Source organism: Mesocricetus auratus, unplaced genomic scaffold (genome assembly GCF_017639785.1).
Source record: "Mesocricetus auratus isolate SY011 unplaced genomic scaffold, BCM_Maur_2.0 Super-Scaffold_100042, whole genome shotgun sequence".
NCBI lineage: Eukaryota > Metazoa > Chordata > Mammalia > Rodentia > Cricetidae > Mesocricetus > Mesocricetus auratus.
This window is the reverse complement of record NW_024429219.1, coordinates 8,641,209-8,657,029: the sequence shown is the minus strand read 5'-3', so window position 1 is coordinate 8,657,029 and position 15,821 is coordinate 8,641,209. Positions and strand designations below refer to the sequence as shown.

Below are 15,821 nucleotides of genomic sequence, written 5' to 3'. Positions count from 1 at the left end.
CAGACTACCTTCCATTTAAAATGTATATGAAATGGGAAACACCAAGTCAGCCCACAGACTACCTTCCATTTAAAATGTATATGATATGGGAAACACTAAGTCGGTCCACAGACTTCCTTCCATTTAAAATGTGTATGATATGGGAAACACTAAGTCAGCCCACAGACTACCTTCCATTTAAAATGTATATGATATGGGAAACACCAAGTCAGCCCACAGACTACCTTCCATTTAAAATGTATATGATATGGGAAACACTAAGTCGGTCCACGGACTACCTTCCATTTAAAATGTATATGATATGGGAAACACTAAGTCAGTCCACAGACTACCTTCCATTTAAAATGTATATGATATGGGAAACACCAAGTCAGTCCACGCCTTCCATTTCTCTTAGCCATAAAAGCCAGTTTTCCAAATTCAACAGCCTCCTTCCTTAGCATTCAGAGACAGACACAGCCTTCTCATTAGGCCTTAAGACATGGCTCCAACTGAACGCTTTCTAAGACCTGTGTGCTAAGCATGGACATGAAGGAACAGCCAAGCACACACCTAGCACACTTGAGGCAGGAGGCTGGCTCTCCAAATTTCAGAGGAATCAATCAGCGAAGGCCTTCTGAGAACCACAGATGTTTTCAAAGGCATTAGCGTCTTCACCAATAAACAGTCTCTGGAACTTCCCTCAATCTGGAGCTGGACTGATTAGGTCTAACTGTCCACATTCAGAATACAAACACGGGAATATCATTCCTCAAACATGTAAACATCATCAGTCTTTGATCCCTGCACTGACCCAATGAGAAGATTCCAGAGCAGTGAAAGGCCAAGTTCCCTTTTCTATTTACATTAGCCTCTTGCGCTACCTTTGGCTGCAATATTTAACTAAGAAACTACAGCTTAGAGCAAAAGAACAGAAATAGTATACAAAATGAGGTCACGCCCATCCCTCCAATGGAGCAGCTCTGGGAAGGAGCACTCCGCCAGCTTCAAGGGCAACACTTCAAAGTACATTCTTTTCTTTTGTTTCCTTTTCCAGGAAAGGGTCTCTGTGTAACAGTCCTAGCTGTCCTGGGACTTGCTCTGTAGACCAGACTGACCTCGAACTCACAGAGATCCACCTGCCTCTGCCTCCCGAGAGCTGGGACTAAATAAAGGCATGTGCCACCACTGCCCAGCTCAAAGTACGTTCTTAGTTTGTCCAAAGAGAGACAGTAGAACCATACCAGCACTCCATGGCACTGTTAAAACACCACTGTGACTTTTCCCACCTTACCCGGAGATAATCCTGAGAGGGGCTGTGTTTTTTTCAGGGATGCCTATACAGGAGCTGGGTGGAGAACCTTTACCCACACTGCCTCTCACCTTGGCCTCTATGCAAAGATTCAAAGAAATCGTGTCGTGTGAAGTGAGCCTCCTCCTGACTGTTGGCACTGGTGGACCCAGAGGGCGGGCAAAACGTCCGGGTGACTTCAGGCCCAGCACTGTCTCTGCCTGCCAGCTGAGTGCAATTCAAAGAATAGAGTTTAATATCTTTGATTTCCACCTGCAGCCGGTCACTTCTGGATTCATCATCTCCTGCCACAAAATTCTGGATGAATATCTGTCCCAAGTGTCCCACCAGCAGCTCAGGACTCCCAGGCCTCCGAGGGATAGAAACAACTGGAGACTCGATGTTTATGTTCAAGATGAGCTTCACGGTGTCTGATCGAGGGGAAGGAAGGCCAAACCCATAGATTTCGTTCTCCTCTAAAACAAAGGGTTCCCGGGTCTTCTTTGGGGTTTCGAAGAGTGATACCATCTCGCTGTACTCGGCAGTCTTAGTGGCTAACACTGTGGTGACTTTGGTGGCTGCACTTTTCAACATACTGCGAAAATTCTCTTCCAGCTCATCCATGGACAGGGTCAGCTCCTTCAAGAATTTAGCAGAGTGGTTATAATGCAAGGACGCCATCTTCAGGCTCAGAAAACACTCCTGCTTTGATCTCTCAACAAACGTGAAGCCCAAAGCTTCGGTCTGGGCTGCATCTTCCATCCTGACAAACACGCTCTCAAAATAGCCAATGTCGCTGACGATGTTCTCGTAGCCCACGGAGTTCCCGATGCTGACCACGTACTGGTTCTTCACGTTCTCGGGCGTCAGATCCATGAGCTGCAAGCAGCCAAGGGAGCCACTCATGTCAAACGAACTGCCCATCGACACGTTCACTTTGGTGCCACCAATGCTGGCCGTTGCGATTTTCCTGCCCTGCCTCTCCCCGTCGGCCATCCCCACTGTCCGAAGCAGCAGGAGGTTGAGTCTGTGGATCTCCACGGCGACCTCGGTGTTCTGCTCGTAGGTCGACTGCATCGTGCCCTGTTCTCTGAAGCTTCTTTCAAGATCACTCATCATAGGCTGAGGGCTCATGTCATCCTTCTCCTTAGGGAATGATTTTTGAAGAAAGCCAATGAGCTCCACAATTGTCTCTGGATTTAAGATGATGTCCAAGTTATTTACCTGCAGGGAAATCACCTGCAGTGTGCTGTCCAAGTTCATGGACGGGCACTCTGAACTCACAAACTGATACTCCAGTTTAATGAGGGACTCTTGTTCTTTGGTGAGAATTTCCTCCAGGGAAACACTAGTGGCCGATTGGTTGTTGAGGGCTGCCACATCAGTTAGGAAGGCCATGTTAGGTCCGGGGACAGGAGACTGCGTCCTGCTATCCCGGAGGCTTCCTGTGGGAATATCAAAACTCAGGTTCTTGTGCGAAGCCATCAAAAGGTCAAAATCAGCACCATAAGTCTGCATGGTGTCCACCAGGAGCAACCCGTGAACAGTCAGGGAGACTTCAGCATCATACGGCCTCTTCACAAAGTGGGCGTTGGTGCCAAACACTTTGAGCACTGAGATGTAGCGACCATTGCTCTCCACACCAAGCTGCATGCAGTTCACCTTGAATTCCGCTAGGAGGAGCTGCGACTCCACCAGCACCTCCCGTGTGTGCTGCTCCAGCATCACAATGCTCTGGGTCAAGTTCATCACTGAGTCCTGCAAGCTTCCCCTCGGTCCTTCCTGGGGGAAAATCTTCTCTCTGATCTGGGTGTCAGGGGGCTTCATTTCGGATGTGGTGAGGAGAGCAAAGCAGTTCTTTAGCGCAGATATCTTGTCTTCATTGACGTGGATTTTTAAGTCTGGTAAGTTGCCTGAGAGCACAGCCCCAGGGTACTTGGGGTCTGACGTGTAAATCAGCCGACGTTCTAACTGGAGGTGGACATTGAACTTCTCCACCACGTGTGTCGGCCCCACATCGATGTCCTGCACACGCTTCCAGTTGTCTCTCACGCGCCCCACCATGACCTGGAGGTCCATGAACGTCAGTGAGTATCTCTCGTACATCTGTGTGCTCATCAGATGAGCCTGAAGCTGCTCCTCGCTGAATTCCACTCCAGAAAAGGGCGGTGTTTTCTCCCCATTGCTGCTGGTGGTCTCTGGAGGTGGGGTGCTGGGAGGTGTGGCAAGGGGGGTCTTGTATTCTTCATCACTGAACTGATTCTCTTCAGAAGCGGACCCATCCCCACTTTTCCTCCTAGAGTCTTCTAGAAGGGAAAATGAAAAGACAGTAAATAAAATGTCTACTATTTCCTCCCTCCCTCCTTTCCTTATTACAATGAGGGCTGAAGAGACTGCTCAGAGCTTAAGAGCACCTTCCCAGCACCCACACGGCAGCTCACAAACACCTGTAACTCCAGCTCCAGGGGATCAGATGCCCTCTTCTGGCCTCACCAGGCTCCTGCACACATATGATACATATAAACTCATACAAATATATATTAAAAAATAAATCTTAAAAAGAATCTCAACAAGTTGTAAACATAGATATAAAACCCTGAGAACTCTATCATAAGAAATATTTCAGTACTTCAGAGGCACAGGCAGGCAGGGATCACTGTTAATTCGAAGGCCAACCTGGTCTACGTGTAAGTTCCAGGCCTAAATAGTGATGCTAAGGCCACCAGCTACTGACACTCTGTGTACCCTGTCACTGGCAGGGCTGCTGACACAACTCTCTCGTGGCACTCTTCAAACTTATACGCATTTCCCTTTGTTGTAGTGTTTCTTCTATTCTTGTTCTACAGAAAACCCTTATCTGGCACATAAAGGTGGAAGGAGAAAACCAACAGAAGAAAACTGTCCCTAGCTGCCACACTCGCAATGATGATGTGCATGCCCACACACATATAATCATAAGCAAACAAAATTTTAAAACTAAAAGGCTAACTTTCTATCTCAAGCACTAAGCATTAGGAAATGTTCATTAAGATATACAAGGTCACATAGAAAGACAAAGACAGACACAGTGAGATACTCCTCCACAATCCCAAGATGGCTGCAATCAAATTGGTCAGATAACAAGTGACAAGAAGGATGTGGGGAAACTAGAATCTTCACAATCCAGGGTCATATAAGCCATTCAGGAAGTAATCCGGTAGTACTCACAGATGTTAAACATAAGGCTACCACATGGCCCAGCACCTCCCTGGGAGAGCATGTGCGGGAACATAAGATATAGGTTTCCACAAGCACAGGACCTGACTGTAGGCAGCAGTGCATTCAACCACCAGGGTGCGAGGGTGAGGGTGTTGCAAATGTTTACTAACCAAAGAACAGATAAATAAAACTTGATATATCCATAAAGAGACTAGTAAACCCATAAAAAGGAATGTGATTACACACACACACACACACACAGGCACACACACACAGGCACACATATACACCAACAACAATAACATGGATGAACCTTGAAAGTATTCAATTAAATTAAAAAGGCAGACACGAAAGACAATGTGTTCAAATATTCCATAAGCATGAAATGTTTAAAATAGACAAATATATAAGAAAAAAATCAAGGTTGATTGCCAAAGCAGAGAGAAGAGGGTTTAGAGACTACCATTGGATTTAGATTCAGCCTGACTGAACTGAACGTCTTGAAATGTGAGTTGTATCTCCTTAGTACTAAAAAAGCAATACATAAGCCTGGCGGTGGTGGCTCACACCTTTAATCCCAGAACTCCGGAGACAGAGGCAGGAGGATCTCTGTGAGTTTTAGGCCAGCCTGGTCTACAAAGTGAGTTCCAGGACAAAATCCAAAGCTACACAGAAAAACCCTGTCTCGAAAGACAAAAAGGGAGGGAGATGGAGAAAGAGAGAGACAGAGACAGAGACAGAGACAGAGACAGAGAGCACAAAGGGATGGGTTGGTGGACTTTGAACTTTGAAGGTTTTTATTTGGTTTTTCCCATTTTGCCTGCATGCATGTCTATGCACCACATACATGCCTGGTACCCAGAGAGGTCAGAAGAGAATTTGGGACCCCCTGGAATTAGAATTAAGGATGGCTGTAAGCCACCATGTGGGTGCTGGGAACTGAACCCAGGTCCTCTGTAAAAGCAGCAAATACTCTTAACCACTGAGCACCTCTCCAGACCCCAAACTTTAGAGTTTAAAAATGCTATGAAAACCCCTGCCAGCTTTACTTGGTGATACTCAGACAGACCAATGCGCTGAGACAGGCTTTGACACGTCACACTGGCACTCTACCTTGGGTGTTGGTCAGGAGCATTCTTCCAAGATCCACGACAACCAGCACAGGGTTCTTAAAGGTGAAATCATCCGGAAATATCACCTGAGGGGCAGAGATGTCCAACCGGACGGTCCAGCGCTTACTTTCCTCCTGTAAAGATAAAACTCAGTTGTAAGCCAGCTGTAACCCCAAAACTCAAGAGGCAGGAGGACCAAAGTTCAAGGCTAGCCTGGGCTACTCTATTTTATCACTGCTAACTGTGAATGCGAGCAGCTTTTTGGAAGTTTCTAAACATTCCTGAAACCCCAGCCAAGATGCCAATCCTCAGGATTGCAACACAAGATACTCATACTTGTTGGCTGGCAACATTACCACAGGCTGATGCTTGAAACAGAGAGAAAAAGTTAGCAAATTACTAAGCTGAGGAGTTGTTTGTACTGACTGATGATCCATAGGGTAAGAGGGCTTAATACTTCAAAGTATCATAGAAGTCATGAAATACAAATTAACATTGAAATCAGAATACCTTTATGTACTTATAGACACTGGTAATCACAAACTTTCACCAGGCATATGGGTGCACACCTTTAATCCCAGCACTTGAGAGGCAGAGGCAAGTGGATCTCTGTGAGTTCAAGGCCACCCTGGTCTACAAAGGACAGCCAAGACTGCTACACAAAGAAATTCTATCTCAAAAACCTAAATAAATAAGTAAATAAATAAATAAGCTTTCATGCTAAAGTATCTTGAGGGAAATATATATTCCAATATTGTTTACTTTAATTTTCATATTTGCTTGGGTTTACTTTGTTTTAGATAGAGAAATAACATGAAGTTGGATGGGTAGGGACATGGGCAGGATCTGAGAGGAGTTGGGGGAGGGAGAAAGAATATGATCAAAATATATTGTAGGCAAAATAAATTAATAAAAAATAGAGGAAAAAAAGAACCCTCTTTTTTGAAGGTAACAGGAAGGCACTGATAGTTGTAATTGATGCTGAGCACACACACACACACCCCCCACAGGAAAACAAGACTAATTCCCCACTCCCCTGCCCCCACCACAAGTCCTTGGGCATTTGATTTGGAAGATCTCTGCCAACCTTCTATCTACAACTGGTTCTACAGGGGGTCACAGAGCCACACTTGTCTCACAGCGCCATCTATTGCCAGGCCTGGGCAGTGCACTACCACGCCCATGGTCAGAAACTCCCTTTCTGGACAATTCAGCAGCTTCTTGGCTGTCTCTATCCACACAAAGTCACCCCCACAAGCGGAGCACTGTTCTGGTGAATACCCTTTGACAACAGTAAGAGGAAGGCTCTTCTGTGAACTACTGGTAGATCAGGTCTAGAGAAGCAAGCAAGGAAAACTTGTGATCTGGTCAGCACTGTTCATTCCCCTAATTTAACCACTAATGGGAAAGACATGGGCTGCTTGTTTTACACTAGATATAATTATGGATTTCCATTTTTTTTGTTTTGTTTTTGAGGTTTTTTTGTTTTGTTTTGTTTTTCTTACCTAGTTGGCATAACTGATACGAGCAAGTCTATCTAAACTTGTCAGGAATCATAGTCACCTCTCCTGTCCCCACACAGAATCACACAAGGCTACTTACAATAAAATCTCCCACAAGCAACCGGTCAAGAGTCTGTCGGATCTCAGCCTTGGTCTGCATCTTCAGCTTGTTATATTGTCTTCGAGCTGCTTCAGCTACCCTCAACTCAAGCTCAGACTGATAACCAAACCCTGCAAGATTGGAAAGGAACAAGACGTCAGAACTTGCAAGTAGCTAGGCCAGTAAAAAAAAAAAGCCGTCACTCTGCTCTCACCCGGAATCAGTGACAAAAACAGCTCTTCTCTTGTTTTGTTTTGTTTTTGAGAAAGGGTTTCTCTGTGTAGCCCTGGTTGTCCTGGAACTCGCTCTGTAGACCAGGCTGGCCTCGAACTCACAAAGATCCGCCTGCCTCTGCCTCCCAAGTGCTGGGATTAAAGGCATGCGCCACTACCCAGCCAAAAACAGCTCATTACTGTGAAATGGCCTCCAATGGACAGTCAGGAGAAGGCAAGGGGGAATGGTGGACAGCCTTAAGGGCATGGAGGGACATGAGGAAGGGCGCCTAACTTATTGGAGTCCCTAGAAACATTTCTGAAAACCCGAAACTTCTGTACTTCAAAATCATTATAAAGCAGAATATTGTATTGAAGGGAACATGTCAGCCAGGTCACACATGGCTATTGTTGATATGAAAAGCTTCATAACTGTCAAAAGACTACAAGAGCTTCACAGTGAACGAGGAGGAAAGATGGACATAATGTAAATGTTACTGTTTCACAAACCTCCTTGTCGGTGAAAACGCTTCTCTAACCATCTCAACCTCCTTGGGAAATATAAAGTTCACCAACAATGATACTTAGAGCCCTACAGTCTAAATCAAGTGAAAAACCAGATGCTGCTATCTAGAAAGAAGTCACTGAACATTCCACCTTAGTCCATCAAGGTGGACTGGCTGGTCAAAGAACTGCTGTCCCAGGATGAAGGATGAAAAGGTGCATCCTAAACGGACACGGGAAGGACACCGGCAAAGGACGCAGACTCCGTGTCCACACACAATCCTGCCACTTATTCTGCAGCTCATGCCACAATACCAGGTCATCCAAATGCATTACAACCTTGTCCAGAGCACCAGGAATGACCCAAAAGGAGATATTTCCCCAAAGATACCATAGGATCAAACAAACAAAAAAAGTTAACCTGAGGTATGAACCTTTCCCTTGTAGAAAAAGTCTGCCACTTTTTTAATAGCCTGTGGGTTGTAGATGATGTTCAAGGGCCTCGTGCTGACATGAAGCCGCCTCTCAAATCGGCTGTGCACTGGGTTCCTCTCATAGAGCATCTCAAAGACCGGATTGTCTGGGTCTGCAGCTAAGAAAGAACGGAAGAGTGGAGCACAGCAAAAACAACCACCACACCCACACAGGCCTGCAAAGCATTCTGGGAAAAAGACATTTTCTAAATTCTTTCTAATCAGTTCACAAATATGCAGATTTTTAAAATAAAGCCTAATGAGGCCTGACTCTAATTTTTAATAGGAATCACGATAGCTAGGCTACTGTATTTATTATCATAATGCAAACCAAGGCCCAGGAGCCTTGCAAAGTTACCCTGGTGACACCAGAGGACATAGCCCCACCTGGAGAGTGCCAGGCTGCCTCCCTGCACAACACGGATCTACCTGGCACACCACTATGCACAGGACAGAAATCAAAGTCCACCCATCAGTAATAATGATTTCTTTTAAGGGTTAGTTTTAAGAACATATGAAAAATTACCAGGGTATTGATCATTTCTGTCGGCCGAGGAAGTTTGAAGACCAAAAGACTGCGAGACTCTGCCAACTTCCTTTTGCTGTTAAACACAGAAACAAAATGCTTCAGGGGGCGAGAGGGACAGCGCACTGCCCCCTCACCTTGCACACCTTGCTCCTCTTTGCACACATGACTCAAACCCCCTTCACGCTGAGTTTTACCGCATATACGCACCGCTGAGACATTTCCCTGAGCAGACAATACGCATGTGGTACCCGGTGCATCTAATGAATTGCCAAGTGATTGGTAAGTATTTATAGACTTTTACACTTTAAGTCCACCCTCCCACACTCTCTAAGAACATTCAAAATGAAGTACAGACAGAGTAAATGGGTAAATGTTCAGCTTTTTAGACTATGTCTTTGACAACTTGATAGGACTGAAGACCCCATAACTGGTAAAGGATATTATGTATAAAACTAAACATATGTAAAGGACTTTGGACACTTCTCTTTTGGATTCCTGGAAAGACGAGATTTCACATTAACAGTCAGTCTTGAGTATAGCTGCTAGACATGGGAAAGACTCAAGTGTTAGCCATGAAATGCAGACAGCAATGGTGTTCCTGGCATTATTCCCAGGTAGACAGTCACTTCCATAGTGGCTACAACATGGGGAGGGAAGAGGCAGAGCCACACAGGTCACCAACATTTCCTCTCTAACAAAGTCAACAAAGGTCCTAGTTCTACCGTCTCCAATGATCAAATGTCAAAATCAATACAGTTAATAGGACCTCTGACTTCCTAAAAAGACAAGATATACTGCCACCAGGTGTGCTAGCCACACCACTGCAATACACGCTGACACCTGCATGTGCTAGCCACGCCTCTGTAATACACACTCATACCCGTGAGTGCCAGGCACGCCACTGCAGTACACACTGACACCCACGTATGCTAGCCATGCCACTGCAGGACATACCGGATTAGGGAAAACCAGGAGAGGAAACATGGTTCCTTCTGTAGCCAGGTCTCGGAGGAACAGTCCACCCAACCGCACTAAAAGCAAGGAGGAATTTCTTCGAGGAAGAGACTCTGCTAGAAGTTTGACATCTATAAAAGATAAACGTAAGAAATGATATGACCTAAGGCCTAAGGTGTTTTATGTCTAGAAATAGTGGATATATTTTACAGAGAACTATTTGACACTAGGAAGCAAATTTTCCAAGCAATTTGAACATACACATGTATACACATACAAATACACAAATACACAAATACACACACACACACACACACACACACACACACACGAGCGCGCGCCCAGTCCACTTGTGGATGGTGCCACCCCTGAGCAGCTGGATTCCAGTCCCACCTGGAGAGTGCCCGGGTATATGAGAAAGCAGACTGAGCAAGCCAGAAGGAACAAGCTAGCAAGCAACGCTCCCCATGGCCTCTGCTTCAGTTCCCGCTTCGGGTTCCTGTCCTGAGTTCCTGTGACGACCATCCTTTCCTCCCCTGGTGGCTTCTGGTCACAGTGTTTCACCACAGCAGTAGAAACCTAACTAAGACAAATCCTTGGTGCCCTCATGACATGGGTTTTAGGGATCCAACTCTAACCTTCTGCAGTGTGCACTCTTAGCCTCTGAGGCATCTCTCCAGCCCCAACTTTCTCGCAGACTCTAACTGGCACAGGTGAGGAGAACAGATAGTGTTGGCACTAGCGACGGGCAGGGCTGGCTCTGTGCAGTACCTGAGAACTCAAGCTGCATGAACGCACTCTCACTGGCATGAGCAGCACCCTGCTCCTTGTGCAGGAGAGTCACCGTGCCCCGCTGGAGCTGCACGTTCAGCTTGGCAAAGACGTGATCTCGCTTTGTGTAGGTGTTCATACACGAGGCATCCACAGTGGGGTCAAAGAACTCCTCGGTGCCTGTGGTAAGGGAGAGCGAGCTTAGAGAAAACATGGAGATCAAAGAGCAGGCACCCTGACTGAGACACTGCTGCTGAGCCAGCTTTCCCTTCTTCAGGCAAGAACCCAAAGACATGATGACTGCAGAACAGCAGCTACTGCCCACGTGGCTGCCAGGCAGCAGGACACGTGTGGCCAGTGTGGCTAGTGCAGTATAACTTAAACAGTCCCTTGTTTCTATGGGCTCACACAGACAGCACAGGACTACCGTGGGCCTCTAGGCTGGAATCAAGCCTCAGAACGAGCTTGTGAACAAGCTCAGATTTAGTTCTCTGACAATGGCTGCCACTCACATCTGTCTAATAATGTACAAACAACCATTGCCATGGAGCGTCCTCCCTCTACCTCTAAGTAACAAACTGCTGTCCAAATGCCGTCTCCCTTGGTTAAGTGTAGAAATGATCTCTCAAGCTGATGCACAAAGACCAGGGTGACATTTAGCACCTAACCCTTTACTCTGGTTGAGAGAGCAGGCACAGACAGATTCCCAACGCACCCAGGATCTCTTCAGGGGTCCAGTGCTCATGTGACTCGGATGACAGTCCTTCGACCACCTTTCCTTCGGGACTCTGCTGTCCATACCAGCCTCCCCACCCTGGAAACCAGGACTGCAGGTACTGCAGCATCCCACTGCCTCCACTGGCGTCCGGGTCACCAGGTGAGGCTCCTGGAGAATCAAACTGAGGCTCTCGAAGACTCTGTGTAATCACAAAGAGGCAGACATGAAAACCTACGGACAGATGCGGGCTGTGATAGGCCACAGGTTGCCATTGCCATGTGCCCAACAGAAACGCAAGCATATTGATATTGGAGGACTCAGAGTGCACAGGGGCCGAACGACCCCTCCCAAACAGAATCCTCACCTCTGCCAGCTCCTCCTGTTTATAAAATCGATCATGAACCAGTTCACGCAGGATCTTCAATTCCTCAAAGCTCTGTTCCTCCTCAATCCGACACATCTCCTCCTGTTTGGGACAAAATGAAATGCAGATACTGCGGAGCTGCAGGAAGTGAGCACCCTCATCAGTACACTAGCCCCAACACGTCCCTGAAGGCTGGAGGTGAGAATCACTGACCATTGACCAACGCCTCGGAAGCTGCCTCTGGCTTACAAGGGAATCCCCTAGAGTCCAGCAGGAGAACATGTGGGCGCAGGCAGAGCCATGAGAACACACTGCCGAGAAACCCTGCTCTGCACAGCACTGACGCAGTCACAAGCCACATTAAGCATTCATTGTCCCCACCTTCCACAGGAAACTCAAGGCCCATCTCACACAGTGAGTGTGATCTGTCACTGGCTCTTCCGTATGCACAATGAGTAAGGGTGTGGTCATCACCACATCAGCCAGTAAACAGCAGCAGTGACAACTATTGTGTCACTTTTTTTAAGAAAGTAAAATCACCCATTCTAAATAATGTCTTATTTGCTAACATTAGAAGAACACACCGATGGCATGTGTCTGCAGCTTACAGAGCGGCGGCTACTTGGCCACCTCAGCACTGATTCAGAGTCTTCCTTGTAGTGCCCTGGCTTTGCCTTCAAGAAAAGCAATGAGAACAAATACCAGATTTCATCTATCCTTCTCACAAGGTGCCCACTGTTGGTAGCCATGCTGAAGACAGCAACAGGCGAGTGAGGGCCACGGCCCAGCTGGCAGGATGGGTGAGAGCTCAGGGCATAAGCATGGCCCTGCAGACCATCCAGTGAGGAACTGTTCCTTTTTGCTTATAAAGGTCAACTAGAGGAACAATCAGTTAGAAACAACCTGAGCCAAAATACAGAGAATGGTCTGAGCCATTCACAAAGGCTAAACCGTTAACGGGCAAAGAAGCCCAACTCCTTCCCTTTCCCTGGGAGAGGAAGGAAGACAGATCCAGGAAGGGGTAGAGCCCAGACAGGAATCCAGCGGGGCTGCTTCTAGGTATCTAGCCTACAAACAATTCAGATAAGGCTAGCCTTCTCACCTCTGCCACCTGCTTTTACCAAAAGTCAAACAAGTCAACTAGGATTACAGAAAATGTAGGTCAAATTCCACAGAAATTAGTTACAGACTGACAGTTAGACTAGGTGCAGGACTGGAAGAGACACCAGTGACTCCATGAGAGTTGCCCTGAACTGCATGCATAGAACTGCAAACTGTACCAGGAGGGGTCTGGAAGGGTCCTGGCCATTTCTACCTCCTCATACCTGATGGATGTCTGGGAGGTGGGGGATGGAAGAGGAAAACACTTCTGGCCGAGATGAGACTCACTACCTTCCAAAGAGTCCCCACTCTACTGAACCCAACACTAGCCTATAAAACCGTTCCTTTGTTGGTGGTGCATGCCTTTAATCCCAGCACTTGGGAGGCAGAGGCAGGCGGATCTCTGTGAGTTCGAGGCCAGCTTGGTGTACAGAGTGAATTCCAGGACAGCCTCCAAAGCTACAGAGAAACCCTGTCTCAAAAAACAACAACAAAAAACAAAAAACTGTGCTTCCAGCATGGGACTTTGTATCTTCACAGACTCAGCATTTATTCAGTCTGTGAGAAAATATTCTTAGCTAAGACTGGTGACTCACATCTGTAATCCTAGGACTACAGAAGTTGAAGCAGAAGGATTGGGAGTTCAAAACCAACCTCGGCTACAGAGGGTCTGAGGACAGCCTGGGCCACATGTAATGCTGTCTCAAAGCCAAACAAACAAATCAAGAGTCAAGAATAAGCAGGCAGCCCACTCACCTTGTCATCTGCAGACAGCACGCCTCCTTTTAACTTGTTGAAGTACCTGTCCGTGTAAAACACAGCATCTCGGGCACGATGCAACAAGAAACCCCATGTCCAGCACTTCCTCTGCTCTCTGATCTCATACAGGTTAGCATTCAAGGCAAAATACCACCATTCTCGACAGCTGCAACGATCCGTGACAATGAGTTACTCCTCTGAATAAAAACCACTGCGATGCTCTTGGCCCAGGACAACCCCACAACACTGCTTACTCCTCAGTCATTCCTCATATCAGACCTTAGTTTCTGTCTTGGGTCTATTTTAACATTAAACTAAACTCAACTTGCAGAAAAGTGAATCTGCCACCAAAAGAAAGAAAACATTGAATTACACTGTGTCAATAACACTGAGGCAGGTAACCAACGCCCCCTGACCCAGAGCCGTCCTTCCTCAGGAGGATCACTGCTGACGGTACAGCAAGGGCTATCTTGAGATAGTCACCGCGGACTTGACCACTACAGATTTAGCTGAGTTTCTAAGAACACACATAGAAACACGTGAGATCTTTAAAACGGTTTACACGTCTGACTGGTCACATGTGTCACTGTAACATGAAGAGAGGATTCACGGGGCAGGAAAGATGGCAGTAACTAAGAGCATACACTGAGCTGGCAGGCATGGAGGCACGAGGGAGGCAGACCCCGAGTCTGAAGACAGTCTGGTCTAATGAGTTCCAGAGCACCCAGGCTACATAAAAAGACTGTCACAAGCAAATAAAACATGTTGTCCTTATGGAGGGCCAGAGTTCGGTTTCCAGCAACTACATCAGGCAGCTCACAACTGCCTTTAGTTCTAGTTCCCACCCGATGCCCTCTTCTGACCTCTGTGGGCTCCTGCGTTCATGCGCATACACAAGCACACACACACACACACACACACACACACACACACACACTAACGTAATTTAAATTAAAATATGTTTTAAAGAGAGAGGATTGATGCTTGCTCTGGAAGTCAGAGAGCACAACCTACATAATATGGACCCAACAGACTGGAGGACAGACAAGAGGAAATTTGAAGAGTGCAGTAGAGAATGACCACACACCAAATGTCCCCAAGCAACGGCGATCTGCTTGCTAAGAGACACCAAGGATCTTTTGAGTTCCACTACTCTCCATGTAAGAGTGGATCTTACCGCAACAGAGATAATAATGACAACAGACATTTCATGCCCCTTTTGTCCCAGATATTATTTCTATTTCCTCATAGGCTAACACATTCACACATTTTAAAACCTAACTAACTGTACCGAAGTTAACCCAACTGCCCTTTGTTCTGCAGTCACACAGATGGAAAGGCACGTTTCTGATCTTGTAAGGAAACCATGTTGCTGTACGATGCATTGTGGGTAACATGCAGAGGAGCCCTTACTTCTTGGACACGGCCACCTTTGGTTTCCACTTCCGGAATTTCACCTGCCTCTCCTTCCGCTCCAGCTCCTTGAGGAATCCCATGATCTGCCGGTACTGCAGCTTTGTTAGGGAGTAAGAGACACTAGATGAGGATGGAATTGGTTCTTTGGCTCAGTCAAGACTTACGTCTAACAAGAACACTTCAGTCTGCTACATCTAACAAGAACACCTCACTCTGCTGAGGTGAAATCCGGTGACCAAAGCATCGGCATGAGGCATGCTCCATCAGTTACTTAGTTCTCCTATGCTGTCTGCTCAGCTCTTAAAGACACCAAAGCAAGCCAGGTGGTGGTAGGTGGCGCACGCCTTTAGCCTAGCACTCAGGAAGCAGAGGCAGGCAGATCTCTGTGAGACTGAGACCAGCCTGATCTACAGAGGTCCAGGACAGGCCAAAGCTACACAGAGAAACACGGTCTTAAAAAAAAAAAACAAAAACACCAAATCAAAACCAAAACTAAGTGGAATGAACCCAGTTTCACCACATGGTACCGCCTGAATTTGCACCTAACACACTCTGGCCTGGAGGGAAACAATCCTGAGGACATGTCACAGGTGGCTTTCCTTCACTCCAGCTCCCAGCAGGGGGTCTGAGCCTCTGGGAGGAAAATGTACCTGGGACAGCTTCAAGGGAATGGTCTCCAGCTGAATGTCACATTCAATCCGTGGGCTGTGCCGGGACCGCAGGGGCTCCTTTGAGCAGTTTCTTTTCAGGAGGGCAGATGCGCACACAGGCTCCAGGATGTAGTGGTGACTGCGACTCTCCATGCTTCTGGCCATAGCCTCCTGCGTGCGTGCGTCAC

The 15,821-nt window shown here is 46.9% G+C and overlaps 1 protein-coding gene across 1 annotated transcript in view; it reads right to left on the bottom strand.

The window, feature by feature from the left end:
* Vps13d (vacuolar protein sorting 13 homolog D) overlaps positions 1 to 15,821 on the bottom strand; it is a 214,580-nt gene that overhangs the window by 177,555 nt on the left and 21,204 nt on the right. The window contains 12 exon segments of the mRNA XM_040735088.1: positions 1,363 to 3,576; positions 5,582 to 5,714; positions 7,183 to 7,313; positions 8,320 to 8,490; positions 8,898 to 8,973; positions 9,855 to 9,985; positions 10,626 to 10,805; positions 11,341 to 11,542; positions 11,708 to 11,809; positions 13,565 to 13,733; positions 14,981 to 15,081; positions 15,634 to 15,804. Of these exon segments, the coding sequence (XP_040591022.1) occupies positions 1,363 to 3,576; positions 5,582 to 5,714; positions 7,183 to 7,313; positions 8,320 to 8,490; positions 8,898 to 8,973; positions 9,855 to 9,985; positions 10,626 to 10,805; positions 11,341 to 11,542; positions 11,708 to 11,809; positions 13,565 to 13,733; positions 14,981 to 15,081; positions 15,634 to 15,804 (3,781 nt within the window).